Source organism: Pundamilia nyererei, unplaced genomic scaffold (assembly GCF_000239375.1).
Source record: "Pundamilia nyererei isolate P.nyererei 1_Seehausen unplaced genomic scaffold, PunNye1.0 scaffold00193, whole genome shotgun sequence".
Lineage (NCBI taxonomy): Eukaryota > Metazoa > Chordata > Actinopteri > Cichliformes > Cichlidae > Pundamilia > Pundamilia nyererei.
Genome location: NW_005187594.1, coordinates 548,549 through 563,163, shown reverse-complemented (window position 1 = coordinate 563,163; position 14,615 = coordinate 548,549). Strand labels below are relative to the sequence as shown.

At 41.2% G+C, this 14,615-nt stretch overlaps 2 protein-coding genes across 2 annotated transcripts in view; one reads left to right on the top strand and one right to left on the bottom strand.

Annotated features, from left to right (window-relative positions):
• Positions 1 to 313: 313 nt before the first annotated feature.
• coil (coilin p80) lies at positions 314 to 8,269 on the bottom strand. Its single transcript, XM_005747294.1, has 7 exons — positions 7,801 to 8,269; positions 5,840 to 6,821; positions 5,654 to 5,743; positions 2,770 to 2,817; positions 2,565 to 2,634; positions 2,171 to 2,259; positions 314 to 863 (listed from the first exon to the last, which is right to left on the bottom strand). The coding sequence occupies exons 1-7, from the start codon at positions 8,049 to 8,051 to the stop codon at positions 816 to 818; spliced, it is 1,578 nt and encodes a 525-aa protein (XP_005747351.1). The 5' UTR covers positions 8,052 to 8,269; the 3' UTR covers positions 314 to 815.
• Positions 8,270 to 9,328: 1,059 nt separating this feature from the next.
• Positions 9,329 to 14,615, top strand: part of scpep1 (serine carboxypeptidase 1) — a 9,355-nt gene continuing 4,068 nt past the window's right edge. Inside the window, exons 1-8 of the mRNA XM_005747293.1 lie at positions 9,329 to 9,463; positions 9,668 to 9,807; positions 10,880 to 10,969; positions 11,075 to 11,230; positions 11,367 to 11,441; positions 13,390 to 13,462; positions 13,640 to 13,677; positions 14,098 to 14,226. Of these exons, the coding sequence (XP_005747350.1) occupies positions 9,403 to 9,463; positions 9,668 to 9,807; positions 10,880 to 10,969; positions 11,075 to 11,230; positions 11,367 to 11,441; positions 13,390 to 13,462; positions 13,640 to 13,677; positions 14,098 to 14,226 (762 nt within the window). The 5' untranslated portion in view covers positions 9,329 to 9,402. The remainder of the gene's footprint in view (positions 9,464 to 9,667; positions 9,808 to 10,879; positions 10,970 to 11,074; positions 11,231 to 11,366; positions 11,442 to 13,389; positions 13,463 to 13,639; positions 13,678 to 14,097; positions 14,227 to 14,615) is intronic.

The window sequence follows — 14,615 nt, the reverse complement described above, 5'->3', positions numbered from 1 at the left end:
ATAACTGAACTCTGAACTAACCACGTCGTAAAAAGAATTTTTAGTATATGACTGACTTCCAGAAAACTGAATAAGAAAACTTAAGAATTAATGTATTATTTGGAAACGGTAATATTTCAAGCGGACAAATACTGCTCAAAAAATTAAAGGAACACATAAATCACCGGTTGGATCTAGATGAATGAAATGTTCACCTTGAAAACCTTCACTGACGTACATTAGGTAATTTGTTGAGAACAAAATGACAACAGTCAGTGAAAACACAATAATCGTTTAAGTGCTGGATTTGAGGGAAAAAAGAAAATCACAACAGTTAAAGTTGAAAAGTGTGTGTTTTGTTAATTATCAGCATAATTACATTTTAGGTTAAACACTTTTTCAAAATCAATTCTGAGCAAGGTCTTTTTGTTACAAAATAAAACAGTCAGATAATGAATATGCAAAATATTATTTTGTTGATAACACACTAAAATTTTGCCCTGAGGATGTGGCTGAGGATGCAGTTTTTTTTATTGGAAAAAACAGTTTATACAAGACCTATCACAGTCACATCTCTGTACAAAAAATAAAACCATTACAGTGTGGCCCAGTGCTCAAAATCATTACTCATCCCTTCAGCTGATTTAAGCATAAAAACCATTTCATCTCTAAACCCAGTTTAAACAGAGCTGTTAAAAATGTGCTAACAGAGAAGCACAGATAAAGTTTAAATGGACCAGAATCAAAACCATTGGATGTTTTAGCTTTTAAACGATAAGTCCAGGTCATTAAAAAAAGAACTATGTGGGCGTATGAATTCACTATTTCTCTCAAACTTAAATGATGAGTCTTGGCTCCAGCAGAGACTCCCACCGTTCTGTCACCTATGAGAAGAAAGTGAACATGTTAATTTAAGGACTAGTCAAGTCAGATTTATTTATACAGCACAATTAAAAATAAGAGCTGTGCAGCTAAGAGAACAGAACAATGCAAGACAATAAATTCAATCGTGTCTACGATGATGTAGACCAGCGGGCAAGCACTGTGTCCGAGTCTGACAACACTGGAGCACCACAAGGGACTGTGCTCTCCGCTTTCCTATTCCCCTTCTACACCGCAGACTTCAGCCACGGCACAGAGACCTGCCATCTTCAGATGATGGTTGTAGGATGGTAGCTGGATGCATCAGTGGGGGCAATGAGACAGAGTACTGGGCTGTGGAGCTGCAGAATCATCTGCAGCTCAACGTGACAAAGACCAAAGAAATGATTGTGGACTTGAGGAGGACCAGGAAACCAGCGACCCACGTTTCAATCCAGAGGGTCGAAAATAAAACTTGTAACCACATAATTTTCACAGGGATTAATAAAGTATTCTGATTTTGATCTATTCGGAGTGTAAAGGCTTTACAAAAACCGAAACAGCACTTACCCATTCAAAGGCTTAAAAACAAACAGTAAAACCTTAAAATCAATCTCAAACTGACTGGCAGCTAAGACGAGTGATATGTGGTCCTGTTAACTCATGAAAAAAGAGAAATGTCTAAAACAATCACACCTTATGGGGGGGGGGATAATAATTTATTTATTAAATAATAAATAATAAAGTAACATGACCTAATGCATCGGTGTCAAACTCTGGCCCGCGGGCCAAATTTGGCCCGCAGCCTAATTACATTTGGCCCGTGAAGCCATACCAAATTACTATTAGAGCTGGCCTACTGGTATTATACAGCTAATATATATATTGTTTAGTATTAAGCTTTGCTTGTTTGAGTCCATAAGAAAAGATTCATTCTTATATCTGGAGGAATAAATATATTTCAATAAATATTAACGTTAGCCCGCGACTTTGTTCCAGTTTTGAATTTTGGCCCACTGTGTATTTGAGTTTGACACCCCTGACTAATGTATGTAATGTAAAAAGGTTGATAAAGGGTCACACCCACAGAATTATCACCCTACTCAGCATCCATACATATATATTTAGCCTCTTATCTCATGGTTTTATTTTGCTCTTATCAGTGTCACATTCAGCAGCAGCAGATTGACTCAAGTAGCTCTGATAAATCTGCTGTGCACTTTGTGACCAGCTCCATTAAAAAACAGCAGATTTAAAGCACACCCACACTGGCTTTACTTTTACACTACCTGTGGCTTCAGAGGGTTATTAACAGCATATAAAGTCTTACCCAAGACCCTCTGGACACAGCATACTCCACCCTCTCGGAGCCATCTGGATTTTGATAGACTAGATCAAATTTTCCAGGTTCTCCGGAAGCTTTGGAAGAAGCAACAAGTTAGGAATCATTAGAAACAGAAATAAATTAGGAAGGTTAATTCTTAAATCTCTTAACTTCTTCTGAGAAAGTGTTCAGTTCTCTGAAAATGAAAAGGTTTTCGCTGTAACGTATCATATATCATTACCAGTGACATGACCAGTTTAATTAGGTGCTGACAATTCAAAGACATCAGGAGACGTCTTTTAAATTTTGATATAATTACTTACATGATACATTATTTTTTAAAAAGGCATGATTATACACAGTTATGATATTGTATGCCAGCGGTGAACTGATCTCCTACCTTGAGAGACATTAAGGAGTTCAAGTTCAATCTGTCTGTTGATTGGGTCAAAACTCACAATCTTTCCCTCCTAATATAAACAGAACCACAGTTGGTCATAGAGTACGAATGACAGTTTATACCATATTAGATATTATTAAATAAGCTTTTATTAGTAACATCATTCCAAGGTTGTGATTAGGTCATCACAACTGACTACCCTCACCTTGTATTCAGATACCTCTGGTGTGTAGTTTTCAGTTAGCTCCAGCAGCTGCATTTAAACACATAGAATTAGGAAATGAATGCAATTCACTTTTTTTATTCACACATTATTATTTGTATAGCTTCAAATCACAACAGCAGTCGCTTTAAGGGGGCATTATTCTGTAAGGCAGAGGCGCTACAATAAGACAGAGGAAACAAAAGCACTCTGACAGCGCAACTCCCCTCGAAGAGCGAGGGCTGTAATACATCTGTGATGCTTTATGTTTTTATTACAATGCATCAGAGAGCAACTTAGTATCTTCCCCATGGAAATTTGACATGAAGCAGCCAGCCATGTATTTATTTTATTTTATTACAATATGCCCTCATAATTATAATATTACCCTGCTTTTATAACAACACACTGATGTCTGACCTTTGACCTTTAAGCATTACATACTAAAATGATGTATTTTATTATCTTTAAAAATAGAAGTGAAGCAGAAATGGCCGAAATCTTTGGTTTCAATAAGCTGAAAAAATGTGAGTGCGGCAGGGTGTGGTTTGTGGCTCAGCCGCAGGGGAGGGGTGGAGCAGCGGGTTCAGGGTGCCTGTCAGGGGAGTCTGACACACACCTGAGCTCCATCATCTAGCCATGGCTCCCGATAAAAGACGTGCTGAGACCTGAGGTGGGAGGTGTGTGTGTTACAAGCAACTGCAGGCAATTATGGGCAAAATAACCACTGGCAGAGCCCTAGACTAACTTTTTGCCATGGGTGCACCGGTGCGCACCTTTAAAAAGTTAGGCGCACTCAAATTTTTCAACCGCATCGCTTCAGTTTTACATGTGCACTTTTTTGGGGGGGAAATTGCAGTCCATACTGACCACATTCATTTCTAAACTATTAACTAACAATCTTGTGCTTAAAGTGCTTTCTTTCCATCTTTTCTTATTACCCACAGCTACATCCACTTCTGTCAGGCCTAGGCTGCTCATTAGGGCTGGGTATCATCACTGATTTCTATAATCCATTCGATTCCGGTTCTCAAAGTCCTGATTCTATTCAATTTAGCCTCAGACAGTCAGAAATATTCTAATTCTGATCATTTATCAGTACTGATACATGTGAGACTTCATCAGAATTGTGAACATCACAGCAGACGCCTTTGTGTGAAAGTAACTGAGAGAGAGAGAGCTGTGCATGAAGTGTGATTTTTATCGTGGTGGAAGCAAAACAGCAAAATTCATGACGACATCGATCAAATGTGAAGCGCAGTTTGCTGCTTCTTTTGCTGCTTCTTTTGCTGCTGGCTCGGTGAAGTTTGGTTGGAGAGAGACAAAACCTGCAGCTCAGAATCAGCGCAAAAAGACAAACACAGAGCGGACCGGACGCATCAGGATCGTTGAGCTCCGACAACGTATCCGTCTACGGGCCGTCGGGTGAGAAAGCCGAGAAAGAGAAAGCTGATTCTGATGCGTCGGGTCAGGTCTGTGTTTACGTCTTTGTGTGGAATCCGTGTACCTGCTCTCATTTGCTGTTTGGTGGTTGTAGAAATAGTTTTGTGAGCTTTAATCTGAGAATCTGGCGTTTCTGGTAAAACACATTTAGATTTAAAAGTCGATTCAGGATATAATGAATCAATATCGCTTTATTCAAGCTACTCACCTCCCACTTCCACCTGCACTTTCAACTGGACCACGGCCAATCAGAGAGGTCCCGCCCCTGACTATCTCTGATTGGTTTAGTCCACAATAGGGGCATAATGTGTGTCTGTTGTTGACCACACGGAGAGTTGCAGATTTTTTTTTTTGTTACCCGAACAGTTGGTCGCAGTGGTGCGACCAATTATTTTTTTGGTCGCACTCTGGAGCCCTGACTGGTGATCCAAAGTGGACAGGATAAACAATCCTCTGTTTCCAGGTGAACAATTAAAGGACTACCTATGAGAAAAGCTGAAAATTGGTGATTGACTTATGAGCTACTTAAATATATTAGTGGGTTACCTAGGCAACTGAAATACTCAAAGGTGACCTGCCATCAGCTTCAAAGACATGGGCAACAAACTAACTGCTTCCACTGTGGATGCAGTTTTAAACAACATAAAAAGCTGCTAATAATGGGTTCACAAAAATCTTTGTAAACCATGGTTCGTAATTCTTAGCGACTGCTACCCATAGTGGTTAGCTTCTGAACCACTGTAGCTAACGAGCTAGCCTCTAGCTAGGCAGGGCAAACTGCTGCTGTTCAGTCACAGCAGCTTTTTTGACTTTTTCGACTTCTCTATAAAGAGTTGCAGAGGAGAAAAAAATCTCAGAGGCTCACTAACAGTGTATTTGCTTAGAGAACACTGGATTTAAACATTACATAAAATACTGCACTGTAAGATAAACTCATGGCTTATGTCTGTGAAGCATTTCGATTTTTCACATAAGTTTACACCTGAACAGAAAATCTTTGATAACTGTCCCCCCGCCCCAAAGTTAAGCTAATTTTGAGTGTTCTACAGTATATTAGCTACAACAGTGTACTACAGCTGATAGGGATGTTGAAAAAACAAGGCACAGAAAAGCAAACTTGGAAGAGTTGACCTGATTTGTACAAATTGAAATGGCTTGCAGTGGACAGATGCAAGGTCATCGATGTCTACATCCTTGTGCATTAAAGAGGGAGTATGCTGTATTGTAAGAGGGCTGATCAGCCTGTTTCACTACCTCATCTACAGAAGGCAGAGGGTACAGCAGATTTAGACTTTCTTTTCAAAATAAAAGTATGACATTATTCTCAAAATCATCAATAGTATTTTTTTTCTTAGTGTAGCCCTAAAACTCCTTCAGAACAACAGTACGAGGGCTGATAGCTTTCGTTTTTAACCTGGAGATGACTGCAGCTTACAACACCCACCTTAAAGGCAATCCTCTGCCCCACCTGTGGAGGAGCAGCTAACAGGGGCATGGAGTTGTAGTCCTGCTTGGGTACACTCACAGCTTCCTTCTATAAATGGAGACAGAAAGTCAAGAATGCCTTTTAATTCATTTTACTTGAGAGCAGATATTACACTTAAATTTTAGGCTTCAGATGCAGACAAACCTGCAGGATCACTGACATGTTGGTCAGTGAATCATTCTGGTAAGACGGCTCTGTGGCTCCATTATAGCTGGACCCAAAGCTGCTACTGTTCCCTCTGCTTGCTCCTCCTCTACCCCCACCCGTAACACTTGCTCCCTGACCACCGCCACATCTGGCTTTCCCTCTGCCGCGACCTTGCCAAGGAGACTGAATACCTATCCCACCTCTGGGCTGCTGCAGCGGCCTTCGTATCACCAGCTGGATCTCGTCTTCACTGTCCGAGTTGGAACCCTTTGCTGCTGTATGAGGTGGCTCGGCTATGCTGGCGGTCTGTTCTGGATTATCGTTTGTAGGCTGCGGGGCTGAAGGAGCCCGACTCGATTCTGAGCTGGCAGCCGTGGTTTTTAAAGGTTTGTTTCTGGGCTGGATTTTCACACTGGCAGCCTCATCAGGAGAAGACTCTGTTTCTGAAGAGGATGACGATGACAGTGGAGGTTTTTTGGGGGCAGGTTTTGTGTTTGATGGGACCTTGGAGGGAGCAGGAGTGGAGGTGGGTGTTTTTGTTGTTTTTTTGGGTACGACATCTTCATCACTGCTGCTGCTACTGGAATCTGAAGAGGAGGCTTTTTGTGGTTTTGATGCTTGGAGCTTCTTGGTGCTTTTACTCAGCCGGCTGACAGCAGCTGGAATCTTCGGGAGATCAGCTGGTTTGGGAGAAGCAGGAGCACCTTTTTCCTTTGGCTTCTTTTTCTTCTTCTCTTTCTTCTCTGTGGGGTTTCCCTGTACATTCTCATTCTGGTCATCACTTGCCACTAGGTTGGCACCGTCTGTCATTCTGTCCTCGTTATTTTTCTTCCTCTTTTTCTTCTTCCATTCGACACTCACTCCATTTTCTTCTGGCACAGTGTCTTCTGTGGCTCGCCGTCTCTTTCTGCCGCTTTCACTTGCTGCATCTGGATGACTGCTGTATCCATTCAACTCATTCATCCAGCCCACCTTCACCCTGACACAAAAACAGAACACATCTTAAAGGAATAGTTGAACATTATACATTATACAATGGATTTATTATGTCAAATTTCCTTGACACAAATAAAAAAGGTCAGTGGCAAACTATTCAGGGTGTACCCTGCTTCTCACCGACAGACAGATGACCGAAATGAACGTCAAACCTGTTTACTTAGTTACTAGTTATCCAACCCTTACAGGGAAGTTGGAACCTTAAGACACACTCTTGATGACACAGTGGCTAAAACCACAAAAGCACATTTAAACCTACACATGATTTAGAAGCAGCAGTCTGTCCAACATGCAGATCTCTGTGTTGTGACAGGAAACCCACACAGATCTGAACCCCAGAACCATCTCATTGTCAGATGACAGTGCAGGATGCTGAAAAACTGACTGTTGTAAAGCATATAGCATTTGGTTTGTTGTAGCTTTTGAACTAACAAAATGAATACGTGTGAATTTAAATATTGTGTTGCTTATGTTAAGACTTAAACTTAACAAACTTGAGGTGTATTGGTCATTTGAATTATGTTACATTGGTGCATACTTCAAATTGGATTAGTACAGACTCAAGACTCTGGGGTGACAGGAGAATAAATGGTGCCACAAATTTTGGAAAATTAAGTCTACATGAAGTTTGTTTCAAATCCACACTTCACTCAATAGCCCTGTGCCAAATACGCGTATTTCATTTTTGCAAACAGAGCCTAAGAATAGATAACACTGAAAGGATGTTTTTAGTTGTATTTTATTAACGTTTTTCCCCTTTATGACGACAAAGTGTCTAAAAAATCATGATATACCGTGCCACGATCCAGGTTTTTGTTCATACCACCCAGAGCTAGGCAAGCAAGCAGCGTCCACATGGTACTGAGCTGAGTGTTTAGAGACATGTTGTAACTAAATAACTCGTATTAAATATGCCAGGATCTGTCAGCGCTTTGGAAGTTACAACTAACAAACGCGCGCACCTGACGCTGTCGTTGTCCCGCACCACGTAGATGCTCTCCGTGTGCGGCAGGTAGCAGTCTTCTATGAACAGGCTGAGGATGCTCCCGCCGCTGAATTCAAACTTCTCCCTGATGACGCTCTCCAGGTCGGCCACCACGCGACACACGTTTAGGTCTACGAGCAGCCAGCACATGCGGCAACCGACGACAGCCGGCGGCGGGTAGTCAAAGTACAGGCGCAGTCGGATAAAGTTGTTACCGTGAGCAGCCATGACGGCTACAGCACCAAAACACACCGGCTGCTGTACTCCCTCTGCGAGCTCAAAGACGACACTTCCGCTCTTCAAAATAAGAGTGCATTTCCCTATTCAAAGAAAAGATTATTATAGAAATAATAACTCTGCAATGACAGCTATACCCACATCATATCAACTTATCACGTATTCGTTTGTAGTCTCAGACTTTTATTTTAAATTATCACTTTTCAACGGAAGTGAGGCGCACGTGTTTGGCGCTGTCAATACCCTCGTTTACAATATTGACCTCTGCCGGCGTGGAGGAAGTACTGAATTATTACAGAGCTCCATCGCAGCCAAATGATCGAGAAATATTCACCAGAGGCTCTTGTCGTAACTTTAAACTAAGCTCAAACTGAACTGAAAATGACTTGAATAAAAGCTTATCTTCATTCTTCTTGGGATTTTTTGTTAAAGTCTTTAAAACTGACTTTATGACTCATTCAAGCATTAAAAATGCACAGTTGAACCACTGGTCTGTCTACACACAATAGACAACTTATATCAGCATGGTTATCAGATTTTCCTTAAAAAACGACAACCCCCCCCCATTACGACCAAAGAAAAAGTGGCTAGCCTAGATGCACTGTCTACATCAGATGACTAGTTTCTGGAATCCATGTCTGCTAGACATAGGAAAAATCCAGCAAGACCTGGAAAAATAAAAAAAGAGATATATTAAGACCTTGATCCATCTACTCTTGGCCAAATCTTGTCGGAAATGGTCTGAATGAAAAGGTCGCTGTAAACAAGCCATTCCTAAGGAAGGGTAAGGCTGCAGTATGTCATATAGTACACAAAAACTGGATTGAAAATGAGGGGAAACAAGTCAAATCTAAAATGGTTCTAGCTATTATCAGTGTGTATGTCTCTGTAGGACACAGTAGGAGAGTCACTTTTATCCCAATACAGCAGTTCTGCACCTAAACTCTGAGCCTTTCCTGCCTCCTTGCCGTTTCTTTTATAACTGAACTGCTCACTTTGTCTGAACTGTGCGCATTTATATTGATGCTTTATGTCTGTCTTACGAGGTGCAGTGCTCTCTGTGCCTGTTTTAACTGTTAATTGCCCCAATGAAGTGTTTCTGGGATTTGAAATGAATGTTAGATCAAACTCATCGTCTTTTCTTCGTTTCTTTTGATGTTCATTGAGGTTTTTCAGAGTCCGTAGGTCACTTTACTCCCTTCAGTGCTCTGAGGTTATTCCAACTTTACTTTGTGACGCAATATTTAAAAAAACGTGTCGGTCAGCTGACCACGGGTTTGGTCATGTGACTTCTCGTTGCAGTTGAAATTATGCGGAGCCTTTACAGCTAGACACTTTAACGATGGGTTCCTTCCGAGTAGACTTTACTTTGTGTTTCTTACTCAGCGTTGTGCTGTCTAAAGGTAAGATATCCGCACTGTGGACGAGGCTCTTACAGACTTCTTCTCGGGTTTTTTTTACCTCCCACTTTGACTTCAAAACGAAAGTAACGTTTTGATCGCTCATCACAGACTGGTTTATTGTTTCTGGTAGAATGACGATGTAACACTGTCACACTGTAACCGAACACCAAGTTAACAACGTGGATGTGATTGAATTCTGCGCAGGGCTCCCCTCTGCTCTGCGGAGCAAAGAAGCCTGGAACTATGTGGAGGTGAGAGACGGGGCCCACATGTTTTGGTGGCTCTATTATGCTGACAGTGTACAAGCCCAGTACAAGGACCTGCCTCTGGTCATGTGGCTGCAGGTAGGACTTCATGATTTTTGTTTTCTACCTTAACTGGGCTTCCAGCGATGTCAGCATTTCAATCAAACTCCCGATTCGTCCCATTTACGAACATTTTACGCGTGTTTAGTCGCTTAGTATCAGTCCCATTACGTTTAGACCAAATAAATTGTCAATGAGATTTTCTTTTTACACGAATAAATAAATAACCTATATAGGAATTTAAACTGTGAATTCCTAACTTTGCCTGCAACTTCCCCCACGACCTTATGCTGACAGCTTAAAAAGTTATTTTTCATTTAGGCAGTAGGCTGTCTACAGTCTGCACCTACAATACCTGCACTGTCTGTAGGGTATCATATATTTTTGTAGTTCATTCAAGTTGAAGCATGCAGAGTTTTTTTGTACTGGACACAGAGAGTTATCCATCCCCAGACACTCAAGCGTTCAACTATTAGTTGGAGTAAGACTGGAAAGTGGGGGTCAGTCTTGTCTGTATGTTTCTGAGGGGGAACAAAAGTCCACAAGACTAATAATGCTTCAAGTATTTATGTCTTATTTAGTGATTCTAATCCCATGTCAACTGTCTGTCTTGCCCGTTGTATGCAAATACTGATTGAATAAATAATAAAGTCCACAGGAAGCTAAGAAATCCCCTGAAGCTGTTCGCTGAGCATCATTAATCGCTTAACAATCAGGTCTGTGACAAATCGAGCACATGCATGGTTGCATTCTCAAACATGTGCAACATCATGCTACCATTCCATCTTCCTGTACAGTGATGTCTGCAGAAAGTTGTGATGTTCAGAGATTGTGTCCCCGTCTGATCAAATGATCAGGCCTTTGGTTAAAAATGGAATGGGGCTCAGGCTGAGAGGTGGTAAGAGTGAGTAATGGCAGTGTTGTTTTTATTTCTAACTACAAAAGAGGAACAATTATGGTCTAATTTTAAACTTTCCACTTTATGACCTTGTATTGCATTATTTTTCTGATCCCACCCCATTTAATACGAATGTGGCTTGTGCTGAGTTAAATGGCAAGTGTGTGTGAGTGTGTGTGTGTGTGTGTGTGTGTGTGTGTGTGTGTGTTTTAGGGTGGCCCAGGAGGATCTGGAACTGGCTTTGGCAACTTTGAGGAAATTGGACCCTTGAACAGAGATCTAGAGCCCAGAAAAACAAGCTGGGTAAAGATTTATTGTAACTGAAGAGTGCTTCAAAGAAAGTATAAATGAATAGATTAGCATGCTGACGTGTGTGTGTGTGTGTGTGTGTGTGTGTGTCACCTTTAGGTCCAGGCAGCCAATTTGTTATTTGTAGATAACCCTGTGGGCACTGGCTTTAGCTACACAGACAGGCCAAATGCCTATGCTACCAATGTGTCCACTGTAGCCTCAGACATGCTGGTGCTGCTCAAACACTTCTTCTCAGAAAGGCCTGAGTTCCAGGTATGTCCATTATTGCATTTTTTATTTTTATTTTTGCCTGTTTGTCAGAAAGATGGGCTCATCAAACGTTGTCTAAAGTGACTCCAAAACACATTAGTATTAAAGGACCTAAAGTGTACTGTTCTGTTCTTTTCAGAGCATCCCCTTCTACATTTTCTCTGAGTCATATGGAGGGAAGATGGCAGCTGCTATCTCCTTAGAGCTCAGCAAGGTGAGGTGACTTATTTTGGGATCTTTCTGTTGTTCTTGGCACAGCATTCAGTTCAGTGTGAGCTCCCTGCTATTGGAAAGTCCCAGTAATAAAGATGTCATGTGATAGAAAAGGGAAGTAGAGACAACGTGACGTTTAAAGAAAAAAAAGCCTGTTCTTCTGGAGAATTAAGCAATAACTTTTATTGTAGTTTGTTTTATTTTTTTAGCTGGTCACATATTTTTTTATATTTTATGAGAGAGAGATATTTAGAGCTGTTAATGATTTATATTCTGTTTAAAGCACATTGATTGAGTTAAGTAACATGAAATGTGCTTTATAAATATAGCTGACATTCGCAATGTTAAATTGATAGGTATGCTGTATGAAATCAGATTGATGGCCATTTGTACCACCAGTCAAAAGTTTGGACACACCTTCTCATTTAATGGGTTTTCTTTATTTTCACGACTGTTTACATTGTAGATTCTCCCTGAAGGCATCAAAACTATGAATGAACACATATGGAATTATGTAGTAAACAACTCAAAGGATGTTTTATATTTTAGATTCTTCCAAATATCCACCCTTTGCTTTGATTACTGCTTTGCACACTCTTTGCATTCTCTGGATGAGCTTCATGAGGTCGTCACCTATAATGGTTTTTCAACAGTCTTGAAGGAGTTCCCAGAGATCCTGAGCACTTGTTGGTTCTTTTGCCTTCACTCTGCGGTCCATCTCATCCCAAACCATCTCCAGTGGGTTTAGGTCAGGTGACTGTGGAGGCCAGGCCTCCATCACTCTCCTTTTTGATCAAACAGTCCTTACACAGCCTGGAGGTGTGTTTGGTGTCATTGTTGTTGAAGAATAAATGATGGTCCAATGAAACACAAACCTGATGAGAGCATGCCGCTGCAGGATGCTGTGGTAGCCATGCTGGTTCAGTGTGCCTTCAATTTTGAACAAACCCCCAACTGTGTCACCAGCAAAGCACCCCCACACCATCACCCCTCCTCCTCCATGCTTCACAGTAGGAACTTCCTTTCACCTTTTCTGCTTTACACAAAGAAATGGTGGGTGGAACCAAAGATCTTCAATTCTTTGAAGATCAATTTGGACTCATCAGACCAAAGCACAGATGTCCACTGGTCTAATGTCCATTCCTTGTGTTTCTCGGCCCAAACAAATCTCTTCTGCTTGTTGCTTTTTCTTAGTCGTGGTTTCTTAGCAGCTATTTGACCATAAAGGCTTTTTTTACCCAGTGTCCTCTGAACAGTTGATGTAGAGATGTGTCTGCTACTGGAACTCTGTGTGACATTTATCTGAGCTCTAATCTGTTAACTTGAGATTTGTGAGGCTGGTGACTCGGATGAATTTATCCTGAGCAGCAGAGGTGACTCTTGGTCTTCCTTTCCTGGGGCGTCCTCATGTGAGCCAGTTTCATTAAGGGACTTGATGGTTTTGCGACTGCACTTGGGGACACATTCAAAGTTAGCAATGTTCTGGACTGACTGACCTTCAGTTCTTAAAGTAATGATGGGCTGTTTCTCTTTACTTAGCTGATTGGTTCTTGCACTAATATGAATTCTAGCAGTTATCAAATGGGACTGTCAGCTGTGTACTAACATGACTTCTGTCCAACACAATCTCTCTGTCTCAACCCCAATAAGAAGGCACAAAATTCCACAAATGAACCCTGACACAGCACACCTGTGACGTGAAACCATTTCAGGTGACTACATCATGAAGCTCACTGAGAGAAGGGTTTGCAGCCCTGTCAACAAAGCAAAGGGGTGGTTACTTTGAAGAATCTGAAATACAAAACATATTTATTTACCAATATTTTTCTTTCTTACATCATTCCATGTATCTTGCTTCATATATTTGGTGTCGTCAGTATGTATCTACAATGTAGAAATTAGTAAAAAATAAATAAAACCATTCATTTGTGTCTCTCATCTGTTTATAGGCCATAACCCAAGGGACAGTCAAATGCAACTTTTCTGGTGTGGCACTTGGAGACTCATGGATTTCACCACTGGGTCAGTATCAGATATTAATTATCAACACCATGTGCCAAGAAAGACTTCATTTTAACCATAGGATGAGAACAAATGGCAGGTTTTTGCTGTTGACGTTAAAAACTGAGAATTCTTTTATGTAAAACTTCAAGCAAGGCTGAGTGAATTTCTGTTGATACACTTTTGTTTCATCCACAGACTCTGTTATGACATGGGGACCATATCTCTACACCACTGTAAGTAACACACCATAGACTGCATATATGAACCTGTCTTGATGTCACCAGTTGGTACAATCCTGCATTTTCACCATTGCGATCTTGGCGTTTTAAAACCGGATGTGATGAGTGAAACATGGATCTGACTGAAAAACGTTGCGAGCTCATTGGCTACCACTTATCATTGGGTTCTTTTTCCTTTAGCATAATCAGTTTATCCTCCTTTCTGTCTCTAATAGTGATCATAACTTACTAAATGAACTCCATTTTGCATTCACTATGACCTGAAATTAGCATCTAATCTCAACAGTGTCATCATTTACAAAAAATGATGACACTGTTGAGATTATGAAGCTACGATGAGCTTTCATATACAGTGTATGTAACACAGAGTCTTTTTGTCCATTGTGTTGAGCTTCCATATGATTCTGTCTGCAGTCCCTCCTGGATGATTACGGCCTGGCAGATGTCAGTAAGGCAGCGGAGGCAGTGAAGCAAGCCGTGGAGCAGGGCCAGTTTCTTAAAGCGACTGAGCTGTGGTCTATGACGGAGTCTGCTGTAGAGCGGGTTTGTACAACACTACATAATTTGGAGAAAATACTTGCTGGATATTTAATGCATTGTCTAATCTTAAATTGCTTTATGGAAGTGGTGTTCCATCGGGGCAATCAGGGCAAGCAGTGCTTGTCTAGTAAAATCTACCAACAGACATTAATTTAAACATACAAAAGAGGAAGCATCTCTCCTTTCATCTCAAACAACCTTGTCGTAAAACTTCTCACCTGTTTGCATTTTTCTTGAAGTTGGGTGATCGTGGCTCAAGAGTTGGGAGTTCGCCTTGTAATCGGAAGGTTACCGGTTTGAGCCCCGACAGTCTCGGTCGTTGTGTCCTTGGGCAAGACACTTCACCCGTTGCCTACTGGTGGTGGTCAGAGGGCCCGGTGGCGCCAGTGTCC

What these genes read in the sequence shown, in the direction of transcription:
- coil (XM_005747294.1), bottom strand. Translation starts at nt 8,051, where the DNA reads ATGGCTGCTCACGGTAACAACTTTATCCGACTGCGCCTGTACTTTGAC. An exon ending in ACATGTCAGTGATCCTGCAG is followed by an intron (nt 5,744 to 5,839) that starts GTTTGTCTGCAT and finishes CTCCATTTATAG; the next exon opens with AAGGAAGCTGTGAGTGTACC. An exon ending in CTGTGTCCAGAGGGTCTTGG is followed by an intron (nt 864 to 2,170) that starts GTAAGACTTTAT and finishes TTCTTCTCATAG; the next exon opens with GTGACAGAACGGTGGGAGTC.